The 21,886-nt window shown below is 35.3% G+C and overlaps 1 protein-coding gene across 3 annotated transcripts in view; it reads left to right on the top strand.

Annotated features, from left to right (window-relative positions):
• Edil3 (EGF like repeats and discoidin domains 3) overlaps nucleotides 1-19,800 on the top strand; it is a 434,158-nt gene extending 414,358 nt beyond the window's left edge. For all 3 annotated transcript variants that reach the window (XM_041663625.1, XM_041663624.1, XM_041663623.1), the window contains one exon: nucleotides 16,909-19,800. In XM_041663625.1, the coding sequence (XP_041519559.1) occupies nucleotides 16,909-17,058 (150 nt within the window). In that variant the 3' untranslated portion in view covers nucleotides 17,059-19,800. The remainder of the gene's footprint in view (nucleotides 1-16,908) is intronic.
• Nucleotides 19,801-21,886: the final 2,086 nt, after the last annotated feature.

Here is a 21,886-nt window from a genome sequence, read left to right as displayed (position 1 = left end):
GAGATTAATATAAATGAAACATTTCCTGCTTTGCTTTGTCCTCTAAACACTCCAATACACCCTTACCTGCTCTCTTTCAAATTTATGGCCTCTTTATTCACTAATTGTTATTGCATACACACACATATATATATATATATTCCTAAATATAATCTGTTTGGTCCAGACAGTGTCACTTGTATGTATGTACTCAAGGCTGACAGTTTGGCACTGTACAATGATGGCAAAGGACTGAAGGTTTTAAATAGGTGTAGTTGTATTATTGACTTAGTTCATCAAAACTGATTAAATACTATTATAAAATAGGCAGTGATAAAAATGACTAGTGTAAACTTGAAATCTATGAGTCTTAATTTGTCTCAGCTATTATATGACTATATCATGCATTCATGATAGATCATGCCTATAAACCCAATACTTGGGTATAAGACAGAAGAAATGCAGCTGCTTTCAGGTCAACCTCTGCTATACATTTCCAGGTCAGCTTGGATTATAGAATAAGACCATGCCTAGAAAACAAATTAAATAAGTAAATAGACAACATGTTGCATAATCTGGTGAGATTATATAAAGCAGAATTTTATTTCTGAATTTTAGATGTTTGAAACTTCAAGATCAAAGTACTAGAAATTTTAGCATCTAGAAAGGTAATCTTTCTATATTATACCACAACAATAGGCAAATACACAGACAAGGATACAGGCCGCACAAAATTAGGAACACTAGTCTACAGGCAGATACACACTGGCCAATTGGTGAAGGCAAGGGCTCTGGCATCTCACCTCAAAGTTATTTTTGAACTGTTCAGCAAAAAAAAAAAAAAAAAAAAATGGCATTCTGCTAGAAATAATGCTATTACTGCCATAGCAAAGTTGACTTTGGGGTTTGCCAAACATTTGCTATCACCGTATTGTGTTGCCTCATAGTCTACTTCCATGTCAAGTGTCAGCCACATTATAGCTGAATAGCACTAAATTTCCCTATATTGTCTAAACATAGATTTTTACAGACTTCTGTTCCATACATTTATCTGCAGCTTTTAAATCACTTTCCTACAACAGTACAGTAATTATCATTCATCTGAAGCCCATAACTAAGCAAGACACAGCTAGAGAGGGATATCCATTAACAGAAGAGATGATTTGACTGAGTGAAATGGGTTTCTAGATCTGAATTTACCTACTGAACTCTGAACATGATAAGCAATTTGGTCAAATGTCAATTTGTAACCAGTACCTTGTTACATTGTTAACATGTGCAAAGACAAGACGGGAACTCACTCCTCAGAAGCAATTCTGTAAAGAAGACCCATGATCAAGACTAGAAGACAGGATGCGAAATCAAATGCAGACAGCTGAGCAGAGCCAAATTTGGATGCACTTGAGTCTAGGTTGGAGAAGGCTTGACGAGCAGGAAGGAACACGGAAAGCAGTACATCGGGCAGAGAAGAGAAAGTTAAGAAAAGAGGGTTAGCAGCGTCTCCTGTAGTCACAGCTGTGGAACACAACAGCATTCTGGATGATGGAAATAATAATAATAATAAAAAAAAAACTAGCAAGAGTGGCAGGCTGGCCACGAGGACAAGCAAGAGGCCATTTTATTGTAATCAACTCATGAATTTACAAAGAACCATTCAATTTATTTGTAGACATCGTGGAAAGCCAGTTATAATTCATAAATAGACTTCAAGTTTCCTAGGAGAATCCTTTGTATTCTATTCTAGGCTCTAAAAATAAAGACATGTGATATAAAAGAGACAACCATTTTTAACAAATGAGAAGTTTAATTTTCTTTTCAGTATTTAGATTTTTTTTAACCTTCTTTATATAAAAAAAACAAACCAACAAAGGCATTCTTAAAAATAAAAACAAAGAAGCAAAACAGAATAAATTAAACAGAATAAACTAAAGGTGCTAATGAAAAACCATCATGAAAACAATATCACACACAAAATCCATAAATTGGCATTTGGTTAGGTTGGGTTGAGCCTGGCATAATGATATCATTTATATTTAGCGACAGTAACACCCCAGGAAATTCTACAAAGATAATTTTAAGGATATTGACAGAGAAAAACAAACAACACAGATGAAGACATGCTTTTCCTTTCTTGATGCTAATTATTTTATGCCCCCCACAACCCAAAACTTTTCTTTTAGAGTAATTGGTAAACTACCCTAAAATTTGAAATCATGTGTTTTTGTCTTGCTAACAGATGTTTTCATAAGAATTAAAAATGCATATGAAAAGCCCTAGCAGCATAAACAAAAAATGCTTATGAATAACAACAATGAAAAGTTTGATTTTGTACACATTATTTTATTAATTTCCCAAATTTTCAAATGTTAAAAAATTATTTATTACCACTTTATGTATTTTTGTAATTGTTTCTTTAATTGAAAACACACTTTTTTATACAAGAAAATCTGATCAAGATTCCCCCTTCCCCAGTTCCTTCTAGATCATGCATACTGCCTCACTCACCCAAATCCATGCCTTCTTTCTTTTGCTCTCTTTAGAAAACAAACAGGTAAAGAAAAAAAACTAACAATATATGTTTTTAAATATTTTACTCATGATAAATCAATAAACATGTCCTTGTTCAAAATTCTGAGAATCCTTTCTTTCCTCAGGTTCTTTTTATATAGTATTAGACCTAGCAAAATCGTGATATAGTGACAATATTCCTTAACAAAAGATGTTGCTCATTATTCAGTCCGGCTCACACTTGTACTTCTGCTGTGAGGAATAGTCATTCCTATTATGTACCTATCTTTGTCTTAAAATGTTTACATATTAAGATACTTATTAGTGATGGGCTTCCGGCAGAATAGCCATAATTAACAACTTTAATAGATTATTTAAATTAAAGAATGTTATTACTGATAGTAAAGAACCTAATGTAGGTAAGAAACACTAACTGGAAGAAAACTATTAGTCTTTTCATTAAGAAACACACCAACACCTATGTGATGTGAACTTTGATATGCATAAGGTGAGTAACTGGCCAATCTGACTTTGAAAGAGCCCACACCCTTGCTTCAGCAATGACAACTGCTGACCAAAACACAGGAAAAAGACACTTTGATCCTTATTTTATAACAAAACAATCACCCAAAACTAAATATTAACTATGTGATATAATTTGAGGCTAAAAAATGCTCAACTAAAAAACACTAGTTCTATATGGCCCATATGCCAGTTTTATTATCCACCAACACGCCATCAGCAGCAATATGTTCAGCAATTAAAAGTCTGTCCTTCAACATTTTCAAAATGGCTTAATTAATCTGCTATTCTTCTGGCTTTTTATAGTCTCAGTCTCAAAAAGAATAAAAGCATCTTGTTATATGTCCATGTTAATGATAAACTGTAAAGGACCCCTAAATCTTCCATACCCTATAAAGCTACCCACTTAGGGTATTTTCATATATTTCCTTTACTTTCTAAACTTGCAAATAGAAAATTTGTCAACAATGTATACAATTGTATAGGCACACTCTTGGAACGTACATAACCTGACACCCTCTGGGGCTTTTTAAAAGAGGCAGTGCATTTCTTGTTGTCATCAGGATTTTGCTGTCACGATTTTTTTTTTTTTTTTGGTTTTGATGGCAGATAAGTGTAAAAACCGTATTCAATACCAAAGTATAAAATTTAACATGAAGCTCTGAAGCTTCTGTTCTGAATACCGGTTCTATGTAGAAATCCAATTATTTGTATAGACTTTTGGTCCAGTTAATTTTACTGTATGACTTTTTTATTTATTTACAAGGTTTTTTTAAATAATAAAGTTTATAAAATAATAACAAAAAACTATCAGAAACACAACCTGTATTTTTTAAAAAATCACTCAGCAAAGATAAATCAGAATCATCTCAACATGGAATCCCAGCGTCCCTGAAGAGCTCAGAAGATGGAAGACAAGATCTCACTTCTTACCTTCTAACAAATCTAGAAAGAAAATAACTTTATCTACAAGTGAGATACTTAATAGATTATACCAATTAAAAGAAGTCATTACTTTCACATAAAAAAGTACACTTGTGTTTCGTTTCCTTATTTAGCAAAGTTGATGAAGTTTTTTCTGGTACCATGTATTTTTTTTTCATAATCAACTTACCCATAGTTCCCCAAGTAAAAGATGCAAGATTCAGTTCAGACCAAAGCAATACCTACTCAGCTTAGGGGAGAATTTTCTCTGTTATGTTTGACAAATTTAGTCAAAATGACAGTGTACTTAGATACACTGGAACCAGACAAACCTGAATTTTTAAATATAACTATATTGTAAATGCTTGTTTTGCCAGCTTGTGGCCATTACAGATTTTCTAGATTTTTTTGCCTGCACCTCGTGCTTTCATGAGGAAGGTTGGGGCAGATAAAAGAGCATGCCTTCTTCCTGTTCCTGGACAAAATACACAAGTACCTGCTGAGAGAACCTGTTCATTCATTTCCTGGCTGCCAAGACACCAATAACACACAGAAACTATATTAATTACAACACTGCTTGACCAATGACTCAGGCATACGTCTAGCCAGCTCTTACATCTTGAATTAACCCATTTCTTTTTTAAAAAAATTTATTTATTTATTAAGGATTTCTGCCTCCTCCCCGCCACCACCTCCCATTTCCCTCCCCCTCCCCAATCAAGTCCCACTCCCTCATCAGCTCAAAGAGCAATCAGGGTTCCCTGACCTGTGGGAAGTCCAAGGATCACCCACCTCCATCCAGGTCTAGTAAGGTGAGCATCCAAACTGCCTAGGCTCCCCCGAAGCCAGTACGTGCAGTAGGATCAAAAACCCATTGCCATTGTTCTTGAGTTCTCAGTAGTCCCCATTGTCCGCTATGTTCAGCAAGTCCGGATTTATCCCATGCTTTTTCAGACCCAGGCCAGCTGGCCTTGGTGAGTTCCCAATAGAACATCCCCATTGTCGCAGTGTGTGGGAGCACCCCTCGAGGTCCTGAGTTCCTTGCTCGCGCTCCCTCTCCTGCTTCTGATTTGGACCTTGAGATTTCAGTCCGGTGCTCCAATGTGGGTCTCTGTCTCTGTCTCCTTTCATCGCCTGATGAAGGTTAAAATTCAGGAGGATGCCTATATGTTTGTCTTTGGATTCACCTTCTTATTTAGCTTCTCTAGGATCGCGAATTATAAGCTCAATGTCCTTTATTTATGGCTAGAAACCAAATATGAGTGAGTACATCCCATGTTCCTCTTTTTGGATTGGGCTTACCTCACTCAGGATAGTGTTTTATATTTCCATCCATTTGCATGCAAAATTCAAGAAGTCCTTGTTTTTTACTGCTGAGTAGTACTCTAATATGTATATATTCCATACTTTCTTCATCTATTCTTCCATTGAAGGGCATCTAGGTTGTTTCCAGGTTCTGGCTATTACAAACAATGCTGCTATGAACATAGTTGAGCATATACTTTTGTTGTATGATAGGGCCTCTCTTGGGTATATTCCCAAGAGTGGTATTGCTGGGTCCAGGGGTAGGTTGATCCCGAATTTCCTGAGAAACTGCCACACTACTTTCCAGAGTGGTTGCACAAGTTTGCATTCCCACCAGCAATGGATGAGTGTACCCCTTTCTTCACTACCTCTCCAGCAAAGGCTATCATTGGTGTTTTTTATTTTAGCCATTCTGACAGGTGTAAGATGGTATCTTAAAGTTGTCTTGATTTGCATTTCCCTGATCGCTAAGGAAGTTGAGCATGACCGTAAGTGTCTTTTGGCCATTTGACGTTCTTCTGTTGAGAATTCTCTGTTCAGCTCAGTGCCCCATTTTATAATTGGGTTGATTAGCCTTTTACAGTCTAGTTTCTTGAGTTCTTTATATATTTTTGAGATCAGACCTTTGTCTGTTGCGGGGTTGGTGAAGATCTTCTCACAGTAAGTAGGTTGCCTTTGTCTTAGTGACAGTGTCCTTTGCTTTACAGAAGCTTCTCAGTTTTTGTAGGTCCCATTTATTCAATGAGGCCCTTAATGTCTGTGCTGCTGGGGTTATACGTAGGAAGTGGTCTCCTGTGCCCATGTGTTGTAGAGTACTTCCCACTTTCTCTTCTATCAGGTTCAGCGTGTTCGGACTGATATTGAGGTCTTTAATCCATTTGGACTTGAGTTTTGTGCATGGTGATAGATATGGATCTATGTTCATTCTTCTACAGATTGACATCCAGTTTTGCCAGCACAATTTGTTCCATTGTATACTTTTAACCCATTTCTATTCATCCTTGTATTGTCATAAGGCTGTAAACTACTGGTAAAGGTTCTTGGTGCCTTTCTTTTTCAGCAGCTATGTGGCATCTCTTTGACTCTGCCTACTCTCTCTCATTTCTCTTCCAGCCTGGCTTTACTCTGCTAAGCCATTGACCAAAACTGCTTTATATACTAACCAATTAAAGCAACACATATACAGAAGTACATCACACATCAAGTACATCCATAAGTTGGCACTCCAGTGCAATGCTCACATTCGACTTGGCCACAAAGAACTGGAAGATGGTATCTTACTCTATAATATTTCATCTTCTAAGTATTGATCTGGCCTAAAAGGAACATAGGTGAATGTTTTAATCACTTCTATGTTCAAATACACAGCTTTATATTTTGTTAGCTCTTACTAAGATAAGGTGAAACTTCAAGGAGAATTGAAGGGAGGAAAAGGCTCCTAATGTCAGGTGAGAATTACCAAAAACACATCAATTTCTCTACTGTCATATCATTTGTATTTTATCTGATATGGAGGGTTGGAAGCAGTCCACAAATTTTTCTGATGAAATGGAAAATACCTGGTGTGATTTAAGAGACTGAGAGTTGAGCTGAGGGCTTCAGTGGAGAGTGAGGTGACTTGGTCCTCTCAAAGAAAAGAAGAAAGGAATTTCTATATTTCCAGTGTAAAAGTGAAAAATAAAGATGTCCTTTTTCTCTGACGGGTCCTGCTAATGTCTTTTGGAGACATCTTTGAAAAGCAGATGATTTTTTAAAACTATTCCTTTTCTATGGGGATCTTTCATATGACACTGATGTCTGAATGCCAGAAGGCAGATAGTTTAAATATATAGCCACAGTTTAGAATGGAATATTTTATGTTTCATAAATCTTTATAGGCTATCATCCTGTGTGATATATTTCCAAGAACATTCTTGTCACTTAAGGTAGCTTTCATCATAAAAGAAGTTAAATATGGTGATGTCCCCTAGCTGCTGGCTTTTAGAGTGAGCTTTCTAAATGCCAGTAGGTTTAGAATAGGAATAGCCATATAGAGTGGGCTTCTCTCTGCTCTTTCTCTGGGTCTTTGTTCTGGGGTCACCAACTTAATAACAAAGCAGAGTATGAGTTGCTATCTTTCTTTTTCTTCTATTTTTGAAATTATAATGTGATTACATCCTTTTCCCCTTCCATTTTCTCCCTCCAAACCCTCCCATATACCTTCTTACTTTTTTTCAAATGTATGTCCTATTTCATTAATTCCTTTACATGCATATACATGTATATGCCTGGTCAGTCTATGTAACATTAGAGTTATGGATACCAGCATAATCCCTAAGACAAATCTAACCATCTGTCCTTATGACCACAGAGTTCCGTCCTCATTTCTCTTCAAGGAAACTTCTCTGTGTGACAGGAACAATTACAGAAAATCACAACCTATCAAAATTCAGAGTATAAATTTCTTTGTGAAGACCATGTGATCTTCTAAACACACTATGTGGGCATGGTACACATACCTGTAATCCGCTGGGATGCTGTTCACCAGACTTCCGAGGCAGAGGCAAGGGAACTGTGAGTTCAAGACCAAAATGGGCACATAGTGTCGCCTTATTGAGATGCAGTGAGAGGCGGAGGAAGAGAAACATCTTCTCTGGATATTTGAAGCCAAGTTTGTGTATGAAAACTGTTCCCAGAAAGGATAGAACTAACTCCTTGTCCATTTTGCCTCTTGTTTCGTTGGATGAATGTTAGAAATTCCTAAATAAGTCGGTTATTCACAATAGTCTAAGGACCTGAATCTTTGCTTTGACAGGAATGAAGTGTTTGATAAGATGAAGTAAGTTTATTGCTTATTACTACACAACTAGGAATAAAATATTTCTAAGCAAGATCAGAAACATTCAGATTTTCCAAAGCACAGTCAGCGCCAGTCCATTTTCTTTTCTTTCTGAATAATCTTAAATGAGATGAGAGAAGGAATTCTGACAGTCACCATGGAGCTGTTTCCCAGTCAAGAAGTAACTGTCAGCCAAGCAGCTGACATGTCAGTTATATGAGAACAAAGGAGAATCTATGGATTTGAGAACAATGAAAGGACAAAGCGTGTGGAGTATATGAAAGGGACAATACATGAGCAAATTGTTCATCAACTGTTATGGGAATATCTATTGGTTCCTGTTAAAAAGAAAATACAAACTCATAGAAAGAACAAGTAGTGAAAATAACACTGCACGGGTTCTAAGTGAGCATCAAATGCGTGGCTAAGGGTTTTTGTTTGGGTTTTTTTCCTTTTTTTTTTTCAATCTTGCAGTGTAATCGGAGATTGGAGTTTTACATGTACTCAGAGCATGCTATACATCAGTCCAGTAAAATGTCAAGCTACCTGAAGTAATGTCAAACTGCCTAAAGTAAAAAACAAAAACAAAAAATCCTTCCTTTCTACATAAGTACAACAAAATGCAAATATTAGAGCCACGAGGAATGGCTTGAGAGTAACTGTCCAAGTCCAAAGAACTTCCTGGAAAATCCATTTGTTTATGTTCAATTTAAAATCATTTCTGCACAGGAGGAAAACTGCAAAAAAAAAATGGTCCCCAGATCTTTCCTTTTACTTTCTTCTTAGTGTAAAAATTGTCTACAGTTGGGCCTTTGAAACTAAATCTCAGGACAGGCAGCTTGCTTGAAAGACTGCTATGATTTCATTGAGAGTCGGAGACACAAACAAACCTTGAAGCAAGCAGGATCTTTGTAAAAGAGCTTATGGAACAAAATATTCTGAAGGAACACAGATAAAAGTGGGAATCCAATGTGAATTACGATGCGGAACGTTTTCTCTGTCACCATGTTCTATGGCTCTCGGGAAACTGTGATATAAAGTTGAACCTGAAGAGCTGGCCAAAGTAACAGTCTTAAAGAAATTTATTAGCTCTTGCAAAAATATTAAAGAAATTCATGCATATAAAGATAGTGAGTTCTTTCTAACCAAAGTATTGAAAAGAATGAAAGTTATTCTAGCTAGAATATAATTAGAATATATATAGTTATTATATAATATGTTATATAATATATTAGGTTTGTTTCTATGATAATAAATGTCATTTGTAAGTTAAAAATAAAAGTGTGAATTTGATATGAAATATATCCTGATAGAGGAGTGTCTAGATTATTTATCTAAGAGTACAAGTAAATAAATACTACTAGATTGCAATATCAATATTTATTCAGAAAATAATGACAAGTTAGTTTTGAACTATGAAAATCTGTTGTAAGCTGTCCTGGACACTGGGAAAGCCTTAGACACAATGCTTTCTGGAACTGGAGTCCCTGATAGAAATTATTAATGTTAAAAGTATTAAAAATCCTTCCTCGACGTCTGTTGGCCTGTCTATACCATTGAACACAAATGTTAGGTTTCTCCTTATATACTCTAGCATGTGACATAAACACTGGTGGTCCTAAAGATCACCCTAAAATCTGAATGATCACTCAAAATACACACAGGATGTATGTTAGAATGCTGTGCTTACAATTAACTTAATATAGTGAAGAAGCATGGAAAGAAATACAGCAAATGAAGTGACATGTAGCATAGCCTAAGATAGCCCATTCAGGATTGAAGCTGACCCAAACTCCCACCTAAATGACAATGCTAGTATAGATTATTCAGTGTGTCCCATACCCCACAGGAGCACAAAAACGTGTTAGGTGACAGGACTTTCCAAAGGTTTACAGTTGGCCTCACAGGAGCTAATGGCAAAAGCCAAAATTCTCTCAGGGTAGAAGTACCCTAGACTATACAAAGTTGAACTGGTGTGTCCTTGAAACTTCCTGCATCTATAATCACTAGAAAAGCATGAACATCCGATTCCTAAATCCTTCTGGAGATACATTGACTAAAAGAAGTTTTAGTTAACTGTTTGTTTCAAATAGTACAGGTGAGTAGACTACATACAAAAGAAAATGTACTTCAATACACTGCGCTTACAGAATAATGAGATGACTTTGGGGGAGAAAGGAAAACTGATCAGTAAACATGTTAGGGCTAGTGGCTAATACAGAAAAAGTATTTTCTACTTGATCTCTTACCTATGACTACGTGCATATTTTCTGAAACTGAGACATGTAAATTTATGCCTCTGGCTTCAAAGAAAGTCAATGTATACATTTTGTTGAATCTCCTTTGACTCAAACACAAAAATGGTCACTGCTTAATATGGTGTATCAGGTGGCAATCATTTCACCTGTAACTATAGAGGGCAGTGGTTCCAACCTCTTGAGCTAAGATGGGAGGTACTTTGTTTCTCAAGGTTCAAAGTGTGTGCTTGCTACAGCACTATTCGGATATCCTATAGTGCTGGCTGCTCCCTGAAAGCCAGCTCCTTGCTATGCAGTCCAGTGATCTGAACCTCTTAGGATGGATTCTCATTATGCCCTGTTTTACAAAGAAACATTTCCTAGTATATTGGAAGTTACCTGGAGTGTAGATTCTTATTTCCTTATTATACTGAAAAAAAATGTACTTGTATTTAGACTAATTTTGTTACAGAGGTTCATTGGGTTAGTGGAATTGATTGCAAAGGAAACTTTCAAAAATGATGCACTAGCCACTCGATCATGAAATGGTTTTAGGATGCTAGAAAATATCCTTAGAAAATTAAATTTCCTGATTAATAGTTGGAGTCTATTCTAAAAGAATCAGACTTGGCTTGCAAATTTGACAAATCAAGCAAGGCCAGAGCTTCATACTTAGAAATCTTTTTTTTAAATATATATTTAAGCAATTTAAAATTATTTATTTTTTCACTTAAATTATTTTTTAACTTCTGGAATATGATGATAGACACATAGAAACTAAATTAAATTATTGATTTTCCTAGACTATGGTCAATAAATTTTAGAATGAGAAACACTTAAATCTCAGTTCTAAACATTATTAAAATAAAAACTATTTATTTTAACTTCATTTGTACACTCTAACACTATGAAATTAGTGTCAGTTTAAAAATTTAAATTCTATCATTTAATTCAGTTTGAAACTCTAAACTTTGGAAAATATAAAAATATCCAAGCACGTAATTAATAGTGTTAACCATATAACAACAAATTAACATTTCTGAGTTTACTTTAACAAGCATGTGACCTAGATGTCCCACATCAAAATCAGATTTTATGCTCACGTGTACATAAAGTACATAGTAACTTTATAAAGTAAATATTTAAATTCTAATGTCCACTAATTATTGTTCAATAGATTAAAAACTTATTTCAAATCCCATGAACTTTTATAATACCAAGGGTTGAATAAAATAAAGATCAGTAAATTTTTTTGTTTCCAGTTTAATATCCTTCTTAGAAGTAACACAATGGAAAACTACACTCTTAAGAGAAACATCTGAAAGAATAAGTTTCTCTAATTATTAGTTGGTATTGATCATACTATCATGTCCACAGCAAAGTTGTGCCTGATTCTTTCTTCTGTTCATATTATGGTTTGCCTATTAATTAATTGCCACACTTACAACAGAGGTCATTCTATGATCTGCACACCAGAGGAGCATAGTCTGGAAATGATGAAATACCAGAAAATTTTAACCATGAGTGTTCAGTTTGAAATACTAAATTTCAGTTTCTGAAGATATTTGTGCTACTATTGAATATGTGAACGTATTTTTCATTTGTTAGGCAAGTTTCTGTTTTCATTGATCATAAAATACTGGATTGAGGAGAATTTCTAATCAAATTATATAAACTTCACTCAGGAGGCACACACACACAAACACACACACACACACACACACACCACACCAAATCTCCTGAACCCTTTTAGTGTTGCACATGTAACAATAATAATCAAATGAAAGGTCATGAATTTGAGAGGGAATTATGGGAGGGGACACAGGAGGTGCTGGGAAGGAAAGCGTGGGCTGGGAATGATGTAAGAACAGCACTCACGGCAATGGAAAAATTGAAAATTTAAAAATTAGAAAAACCAAAAATAATTAGAGACTTTTAAACTATCTAAACGCATATCTTTCCTATTAAATCTTAATGGGGCCAAGTTAGGTCAAAGTCACATGTGAGATCTAGAAAGGGTGTGGGCAGAGTTAGTGAAGGAGCTCAGCAGCTAAGGGCCCTGACTATGGAGCTAGATGAGCTGAGGTCCATACCCAGGGAGGACATGATGGAAGGAGGGAACCAGCTTTAACAAATTGTCGTCTGACCTCGACATGAGCACACATGCCCCTCTCCACCCCCCATACACATGTGCACACATACACACACAGACAAACAGACACACATAGATAAATAGACACACACACATACACCAATGGATGTAATAAAATAAATATAGAGGCACCTGATTCTAGGAGATCTGGAGTTCTTCAACTCAGATTCATTAGTTTTGTGGATAAATAGTAGATTAAAACAAGGTTCCTGGGAAGCTGAGCTAAAAGTAGTAGTTCATATCTAACTTCTCTACTATAAATCTACTGCATCAAAGGATAAGTGAATATAAGTATAGAATTTTCTCTTCTTCATAAACTCCTTCTCCCATTCTCCATAATACAGGAAAAACTACCACCCAATGTAATGGATTTTTATAACTGGTATTTCAAGTAGATTTATTCATTTTTAATTAACATATAGTCACATCGCTTCCTCCTTCGCTATTCTCTCTTCTCACCCTTTCATATATCCCCAATACCTCTCACAGCCATGGCCTCTTATTCTTTATGTATTAATGTTTATACATACTTAAACAAAAATGAATAAATACGTAAGTACAACTTCTTGAGTGTATTTAGTGTTGCTTGTATATGTTTTCAGGGCTGACCAGTTGGTTTTTGCTGACCAACTGAAGACTACTCTCTGGGAAAGACGAATTTTTCCTCTCTCAGCACTTGTTAAGTGTTTCTAGCGCTTTCTTCAGGGTTGGTGCCTTGTGAGTTTTCCATGATCGACATTGGCATGTCAGTTGGTTTTGTTCCTGTTCAGGTCTTGTTTAGGCAACCATAATACTGAGATTTAATGAGTGCAACTTCCCTGGAAATTTTCATTCCTCTTGTCCTCTATCTCTTACATACATTAGCAAAGTGTACACATAATCAATAAAACAAACATTGTGCTTGTGCTAACACAATGAAGAAGATGTGCGGCACAGAAGAGCATAGACTTTACTCAGCCATTGTAGGTTTGGTTGATTCTAGTCTTCAGGAGCTTGGGGAAACAATGTACCAGTACCCAGAACTAAACACTATTTGAAAGGACCTAAAGAAGTTTCCAGAATACTGAAAGAATAAAAACATGTATAAGACATTTGCTCTATTAAGTTTAGAATAGAAACAAAGCAGAATTTTGTAAGTCAGATGACTTTTTATAAGAAATCACGCACACACACATACACACACACACACACACACACACACACACACACACACATACACTCACACACACACACAGCATGATCCATTGTTCCATGCTTAGAGTATTGGAGTTCCAATTTCGGACTCACAAAAGCTAAGATATAATGTCAGACATAGTAGTACCGCACACTGGTACTCCTAGAACTTGGGAGTTCTTGGCAGAACCACATTTTTCAGGACCAATCAGGGTCACATAAAAAGATCCAGTCTCAAAACAACAGAAAGAGTAATGTTAGCTGTGACTTACTGATTGTAACAAAGGATATACTCAATTTCCTCCACAATGCTTGATGGCTTCATGCAATTGATATATGCAGTGGTCTAATAGATATTGGTCTGTAGAAACCAATGACAATCTCATCTTAAAAGCATCAAAGCTGTTGCTGGGGGGAGCATTTTATTGTTGCATTTTATATGATATTATCGCCTGTATGAGGATTGAATCCCCACCAGAATCTGATTTGAATTTTAACTAGTATCACAGAAGAGTTCACAGTAGAAAACAAAATTTGGAAACTCATCCATGCTTAGAGAATTGTCCTTTTCCTCCCTCTTGCTTCTCGTAGGTTACAATTATGCACGCCTGTGCAAAGCGCCTTGAGTAACTTTTACTTGAGGTCCCATATATTAGCAAATGCTTGAGAGCTCTCCACGATAACCACAAACTCATCATAAGATAATTAGCCTTCTGCCTAAATTAAACTTGTGAGTCCTTTTTCAAAAAAAAATTGCAGACCTCTCTCATCTAGTTGTCTTCCCTTTTTATGGGGAATCCATAGATGCCCTTAACCCTTTCAGATCCTAATTAAAGTGGGTGTCTCAAACACATATTTCTGGAAAGCTTACCAATTTTGTTAAGGCAACAAGAAATGTTGTGTTTGCCTTACTTGCTCAAGTAAAATACTGAAATTGCATTTTCAGCAACATCTACTGTGCTAGAGACCAGTAAACAGGATGTGTGCTAATGTTTGCATAACAAAAGCAAGGTGTCCCCTGAAAACAAGCAAGTTCATGTTTTACATGCTTGGTGCTTTCTGCCATCATTACTGTGAGCCTTTGAAAAATAACCTGTATTTTCAGTACTGGTTGATTAAGGTTTAGATGATTGCAATATAAATTTGGGCAATTTTCTATAGTCACAAATTTTATAAATTTTCCTTTGTTATCAAAATTCATTTACTGTTAAAATGAATGTCCAAATATCTGTGTTTTTTACACTTACATTGGAAATTGTATAGCTGCAGTCATTTTCACAATTGATTTATTTCATCTTATATAGAACTAAATATATGCGTATGACAGGGAGGGTTGAAGGGGAGAGGGGAAAAAGGAACAGGAGTGAGGAAAAAATATAGCTCAATTAAAAACAATAAAGTATAAAAAAGAGCTAAATATAGATAATAATTATAATTTGGGGTCTTTACAGCTCCTTATAGAAGACTGTAACAAAGAGTAGAAACTTAAAAGAAAATTGTCTTTTTCTCTATTTCTTTTCTATGAAGTAATATAACATTTTAATAACTATTATATATTTTGCAATGCATATTAATGAATTTAAACTCAACTATTTCAAACAAAGGCATTAAATTTTTTAGCAGACCGATATGTTGGATGTTGAATCTCATATTTCATTGTAAAATTTTATGTCAACAGAATCCAACTGTGTGTGTTAGGAAATGTCAGCATATGAAAGTATATCCTCTGGTCTACTGATGTTTAACGTGTCAACTTTTCACAGGATTTTTGCTTACATGCTATATTATGAACAAATGAGATTTTGTCAATAGAGATGCTGCTACTCAGTAACATATATGAATTCATGAAGAGTTCCTCGCTGGTCAGTACAGGCCAAATCCCTACTGAAAAATTTTAAAAATTCCATTAACTGAAAGCAAATCAGATATGCAAGCATGGTAGATTCTGGAAATAGCATTGCTCCGTATTCTTTTATTCAGCAAATATTTACTTGAAAATTATCTATGAAGATATATTTTCTGTCAAGTTAAACAGTTACTGCCCTACCAGACGGGGACTGCACTTAACATTTGCCACTCAATGGCAAATGATCTTCCAGTAGAAGCAGCAAAAAGACAATCAAATAGTCTCTACCGTTTGCCTTTGAAATTTGTTATTGCAGAAGGGGCAGAGGAAGCCCAGAAAGAGTTAAGCTTTGAGTGAACATGTACTTTCATATGGGCCTGACCATGTCAAGAACTCCAAGTCCTAAAGCAATGGGACAGTTGGCTAAGCTAACATGAGACAGGCTCTAGGGAGGCTGCAAATCTCTCCTTGGAAGTAGGAGTGTGAGATTATGAATACTAATGGAAGATCAGTGCATGCAAAGACTACAGCTTCCTCCTCTGGAATCTTTGGAGCCTGAGACGGCTCACCTACAGAGACCTCTTACAGACGCCAGCTAACTCATTCCTCTGTGCAGTACATAAAACCATTCTAAAGTGGTTGAGTTCTACACTGGCAGAGAACCTTACTCAACTCCACCATCACTGTATGTGTTTCTGAGTTAACTTCATTCCCTCTGATTATACCAAGGACCCAGGCTGTGTGGGTTGCAGCATTTATCATCATCATCATCATCATCACCATTATATGTGTATGGGTATTTAGTGTGAATTTATACCTGTGCACCACATATGTGTCTGACGCCTGTGGAGCCCTGAAGAAGCAGGTATTAGATCTCCAGACCTGTAGTTACCGATGGTTGCTAGCCATCATGCAGGTATTGGGACTCAAACCCAGATTTTGAAGAGTGCTCAGTGTTCTTAACTGCTGCTCCAACTCTCCAGCCTCTGCTGTGCTGCTTTTATTAATCATCACCATATTGCCTAATGCTTTACAGGAAGATACACACACACACACACACACACACACACACACACATTCACACACACAAACACAAATGTGCATATAGAAACACCCACGCATTTTCATATACCCATACTGATGCATCCCACACAATAAACAGTGAAATATTGCAATTACAAGTAAAATTGTTCCAGGGGTGATAGCACATGCTATTAACCCCAACACTTGGGAGGCAGAGGCTGGAGGCTCTCTGTGAGTTTCAGGCCAAGTGGTCTACAAAGGAACCTCTGGGACAGTCAGGACTATGCAGAAAAACCCTGTCTCAAACAAAAAAAAATAATAAAAATAAAATATTTAAATTTACAATGTGTACTACAGATAAGAAAACAAGCTTACAGAGGGAAAGGACTATATAATCATGTTCTTTGCTCTTCTTTATTAGGTTTTTCAAGGCAATTTTGACAACGACACTCACAGGAAAAATGTCATCGACCCTCCCATTTATGCACGACACATAAGAATCCTTCCTTGGTCCTGGTATGGAAGAATCACTCTGCGGTCAGAGCTGCTGGGCTGCACAGAAGAGGAATGAAGGAACTCCACATCCCACAATGCATTTCTTTATTTCCCTACAAGTATCTCCATGAAATGAACTGTGCAAAATCTAATGGAAGCTGAATGAGTTTTCTTTTACTCATGAAAAAGTGTTCAAATTTATGGTAGGCTACTAACTGGCTTTTAAGGAGTTCTTAGCCTGCCTCTTCAATAACTTAATTTAGTTTTTATTGCACAACTCTCTTAAGTAACATCACACTATCTCTGAATTATAGTCCTCCTTCTCTGAATTATATACCTTGGGTTGAAGTATAGTGGGCAAAGCAAATCTCCCTTTTACAGGAAAAGTAAAGAAACTCATAGTTATCAGATGAAAGAGTTAAGAGAGATCTATGGTTACTGTTCAACCAACACTTATAAAACATTCAATTTTAGCAATAAGGTTTTTTTTTCTGTAACAAATTGGGTTACCTTGATTGTTTCCCTGTGCCTAACCCTATTAGTGTTTATTACAGAGATTTGGAGAGGAATATATTATATGCCATACCAATCATATAACAATTCTATTCTTATTTTCTTTACTTCTAATAAAAACTAAGTCTTTTATGTTCAAGTTTATGTTATTTATATGTGACATAAATCAGTTATTATCTTTTCTCATTGAATTTTCACCCTTTATTTACCTGAATGTATTATATTTATTCACATACATGGAACATCTGTTAATATTGAACATACATTCAACATGATTGGTTATCAGTAAATGGTTCTATATTAATATAAGTACATTGAACCTGAATTTTTATTTTTGAATGAAGCTCTATCTCATTTCCAAAGACCTCTTTTGAGAATCCCTTATCATTTAGTTTAAATAAAAAAAGAGCAACAAAAACACAAATCCCTGGAATTTAAAGTTTCATTTTTGTTTGAAATAATAGAATCATTCTGTGTGTGTTTAAGATGTTAGCAAATATATGTGAGCCTAGTGCACAGCGTGGCCAAGTGTACTCAACATATCCTTGCAAATTTCCACTCTTCCTGTGAAATGAAAATCCCAATGCTGTTTGAAACCAGTGGTGGTTTCTCAAGAAAGCACATTGCAGAATTTGTGAGAAGCAATGTATTTACTAATGACAAAGTCATAAACCATTTTTAAGATGAAAATTGATTTCTATTTCTTTTGTGCTTCAAACGTCCTAGAAAACTAAGCAATTATCATAATAATTTGTTATTGATAATGGCAGAATCATTGATATATGTCTCTAATTAAAGCTCATGCCGCCTCTATAGATGCCCCCCACACCTAATTTATAATCCTTACAAGTATTTATTTTATAAGACCTTGACATGGAATTATTGGAGTTTTAAATTGAAGGTCCAGGAAAAGAAAGGATGCTATGTATATGAAATGCTAAGGCCCTGCAAACACTGCTATGTTTTGTTTTATTTTTCCTTTAATATGTGTGTTGTATAAGGAAAGTCACTACTGTTATGTGCTGTCTGTCCACGTGTTCACAGCATTTCTCAATGATGTAATTATGGAGTATTGTTCAATCACAGTCAAGAATTGAAAGAGAAAGTCAATCAGATTGCCATTCTAAACAGCAAACTCATAGGTAACCATCAGGCCAAATGCTTGCCCCATGCCTACATGCTTACTATATCAGATTTATAAAAAAAAAAAAAGTGCTGATTTTCAGTATATAAAATGTTGAATATTATTCAACATTTTCTACAAACAAAGTACTATGTCCTCAATACTGTTTTCCTATGTAATGTTTAAAATTATCAGCATAAATGGGCAAAATAGTATTTTAAATTAAAATAGCATTCCATACAATTGCTTATGTCCTAAAAGTGCGGCTCTTGCTGACTAGTTCATAGTCCTTGTTTCTATCAGCGATAGCACTACTACTAAATCTGAAGGTGTTTTACTTTGAAGATTCTTTATCTTTAATGTTAAATTCTAGAAATTATAAATAATATTTTATGTCAAAATACTTTCTCAAAACTATTCATGGCTTCATAAGATATTTTGAATTTTGTTCTCTTGATACCTGTTTAAAATTTGTGTTCCAGAGGAGTTGGGATTAATGGTATTTGCTACTGTTTGGAAAGTCAGTGGAAGATTTTCTCTTGCTTATGCACTTTCCCTCTGCTCAATGTGCTTTACATCACATGGCATGCCCAGTGAATAAGCATTTGTCAACAAAGGATGCTCACACAGAAAACAGTGGCAAATACTGGGAAGTAGCTTTCATGTCAGTTGTATCTGTGGCTTCAAGCTGAAACATGATGTTTTAATTCTATTTACAAGCAAAATTTTACAAACAGCAGAATGAAGAATTACCTAGTTTCATTTTAGTATATAATTTTCATGAGCTAATTATGTAATTTAGGATATTATTAACTAATTAACTTTTGACATATCCATTTCATTTATATCCCAGTGTAATCATTTGTCACAGATACTAATTTCTACTTTAGGGTTGACTTTCTCTTTGGGAATGTCTTCATAAAGATAAGTATAAATTTTGAAGACCAGGTATTAACGACTGTATCTTTGATAGACAACAAATTATGAAATATAGCATTGAATGCTGGCATCTGGTCTGTCTGTAAGAACAGTTATAACTAAGGTACACATAACTTTTGCAAATTTTCAAGCTGTGTAATATTCCAAGTTGTTTTTTTCTTTGTAGATATACTTAAGTCATATAGGATGTTGTAAAATCAGTATGACCCTGTCTAGTCTTCAAACTTAAAATAAACTTTTGAAAAGCTACGTTACTTTTGAAGTTGTCTTAATTAAACAAGTCTATCGGAAAACATAAACACACGGTGCATACTAACCTTGAACACATACTTTGCTTAATTTTTATTTATACATATCAACAAAATAGGTAAATAAAAATAAAGAGATTATAATTGTTTTCAAATGTAAGACTGCACAAACATTTTATCTGAGATTATTAAAATATGTACATTCCTCTATACTTTTTACAGAAATTTTGCAGAAAATTTGCAAACTATTAATAATTCAATCATTTTTTCTCGTATATACTTAGGGTAGTGAAGTACAAGACTAGTAAACATGTTGTTATTAATATGATATTTCTACTATTTCTCTTATTCTTTCAGTTAACGATGCTCAGGAGGATGTTGAAGGAAGCCATTTGGTAGTAAGCAATAACGAGACAATAATAATGTCTATTTACGTCTAACTGCAGTTATTGCTTAACAGAAGTCTGAACACATGACTTTTTTTATAAACTTATTTCAGCTCTGTAGATGTCACCAGGAAAATAAGCATGTGTTATCGCTACTTTTTAATCATTTATTAGGATTCAAAAAATTAGAGCAAAACTTAGGTTCTTTCAACGTCTGGGAATCTGTGGTAGAGCAAGTTTCATGGTCCTGTATTCCCACATGCTCCTATTTAATTGCATTTTAATATGAATGGTTCAACGGGGTTCCATTTTTTGCCTAATTTTTTGCATACACAAACATACATAAATGTGCTTTCATTAAGTAAAAACAATTATGAAAATATTCTCAATAAGTTTGATAGTGAATTATGAAAGCAACTCTGTGGAATAAAATATTTATTATAATAGCAGATTATTGAGAGGAAAATCAACTGAGAGGCCTTCAGACAGCAGCTGCTTCAGGATAAAAAAGTAAAAGGAACACTTAGAATTCCAGGAGAGAAGCCTCACGAGGAGGAAACAAGTCAGACAATGGAAGAAGTGATAGCACAAGTCGGTACAACCTGAAAAATGGTTTCTACAATTTCAGTTTTGAGATCTGAATGCATAACTCTAAATAAAGATATTTTTTAAACGAAAGTAAAAAAGTAAAAATGTTACTGTCCAGAATGCAATGCTTCTTGGCACTTTTACCAATATTCATTTTTACAAAATTAATGATCACGGCAATTTGTTGCTTATTTGTGAAAATATTGCCTTTAAGATACAAACGGACTGTTTTGTTTGAGAGAAAAAGAAGGATTAAAACATTTTGCCAGTGGAAAATATCTCAACTACTCTGAAACAAGATCCACGGCCACATTTGTCCTTACAGAGTCGGGAATGCCTAGAGTAAGTAGCAATTTCTTTATTGATTTTGAGGGAGAAAATAAGATGTTTTTGATTCTGTTTTAGTAGCCACCTATAATTCATACCGGGCATTTCACCTTTGCTGCCAAGGAAAGTGTTTTCCAGAGTAAGTAAGTCGCACTTATTAAAGAGCTGTTTCTATTCGTTGAATTTGGTAGCAGGAAAGAGGGAACATTTTTGGAAAAGGCACCTCATTTATTTTTTCAAAACTTGCAGAAGTCATTTCATAATACTATTTCTACTGAAAATTGTTATAGTCACATCTGCAAATGGTCAGCGCATCTCACCGTTGAGCATAGCATATGGTGATTGCCTCTTATACAATTTTACATTAATGTTCTTAAAGAAACTAGTCATATTTTTCCATATTTATATAAAACTCCATCACACACTTCATCTGCCTACACATCAGTATGTTAGGAAAGAAGATGAATTGCAAGGCAAGCTCAACCCACTGCCTTCTTCTGCATGGGAGCAGCAGCAGGCAGACCCGCAGCGCATTCAAACAATGCGTTCCCTGTGGACAGAGGAAACGAGATTCTGACAATCACGTAAGCGCAGTGGTTGAGAATCAACAGGAAGACAACTGGAGCAGGCTGTGAGCATTTGATAAAAAGAACAGGAATGGTTTAAATGAAAGTCACACCAACTGACAGACCCTAACCAGACTGACACGTTTCATAGTTGTCCGTTCTCTGTGATATAGAAAAGGTCAAAAGACAAACCAAATAAAACTCTAAAGGCACT

This window comes from Microtus oregoni, unplaced genomic scaffold (genome assembly GCF_018167655.1).
Source record: "Microtus oregoni isolate MIOR12 unplaced genomic scaffold, Mior012 000014F_ref0000157, whole genome shotgun sequence".
Lineage (NCBI taxonomy): Eukaryota > Metazoa > Chordata > Mammalia > Rodentia > Cricetidae > Microtus > Microtus oregoni.
This window is presented reverse-complemented; position numbering and strand designations above follow the sequence as displayed.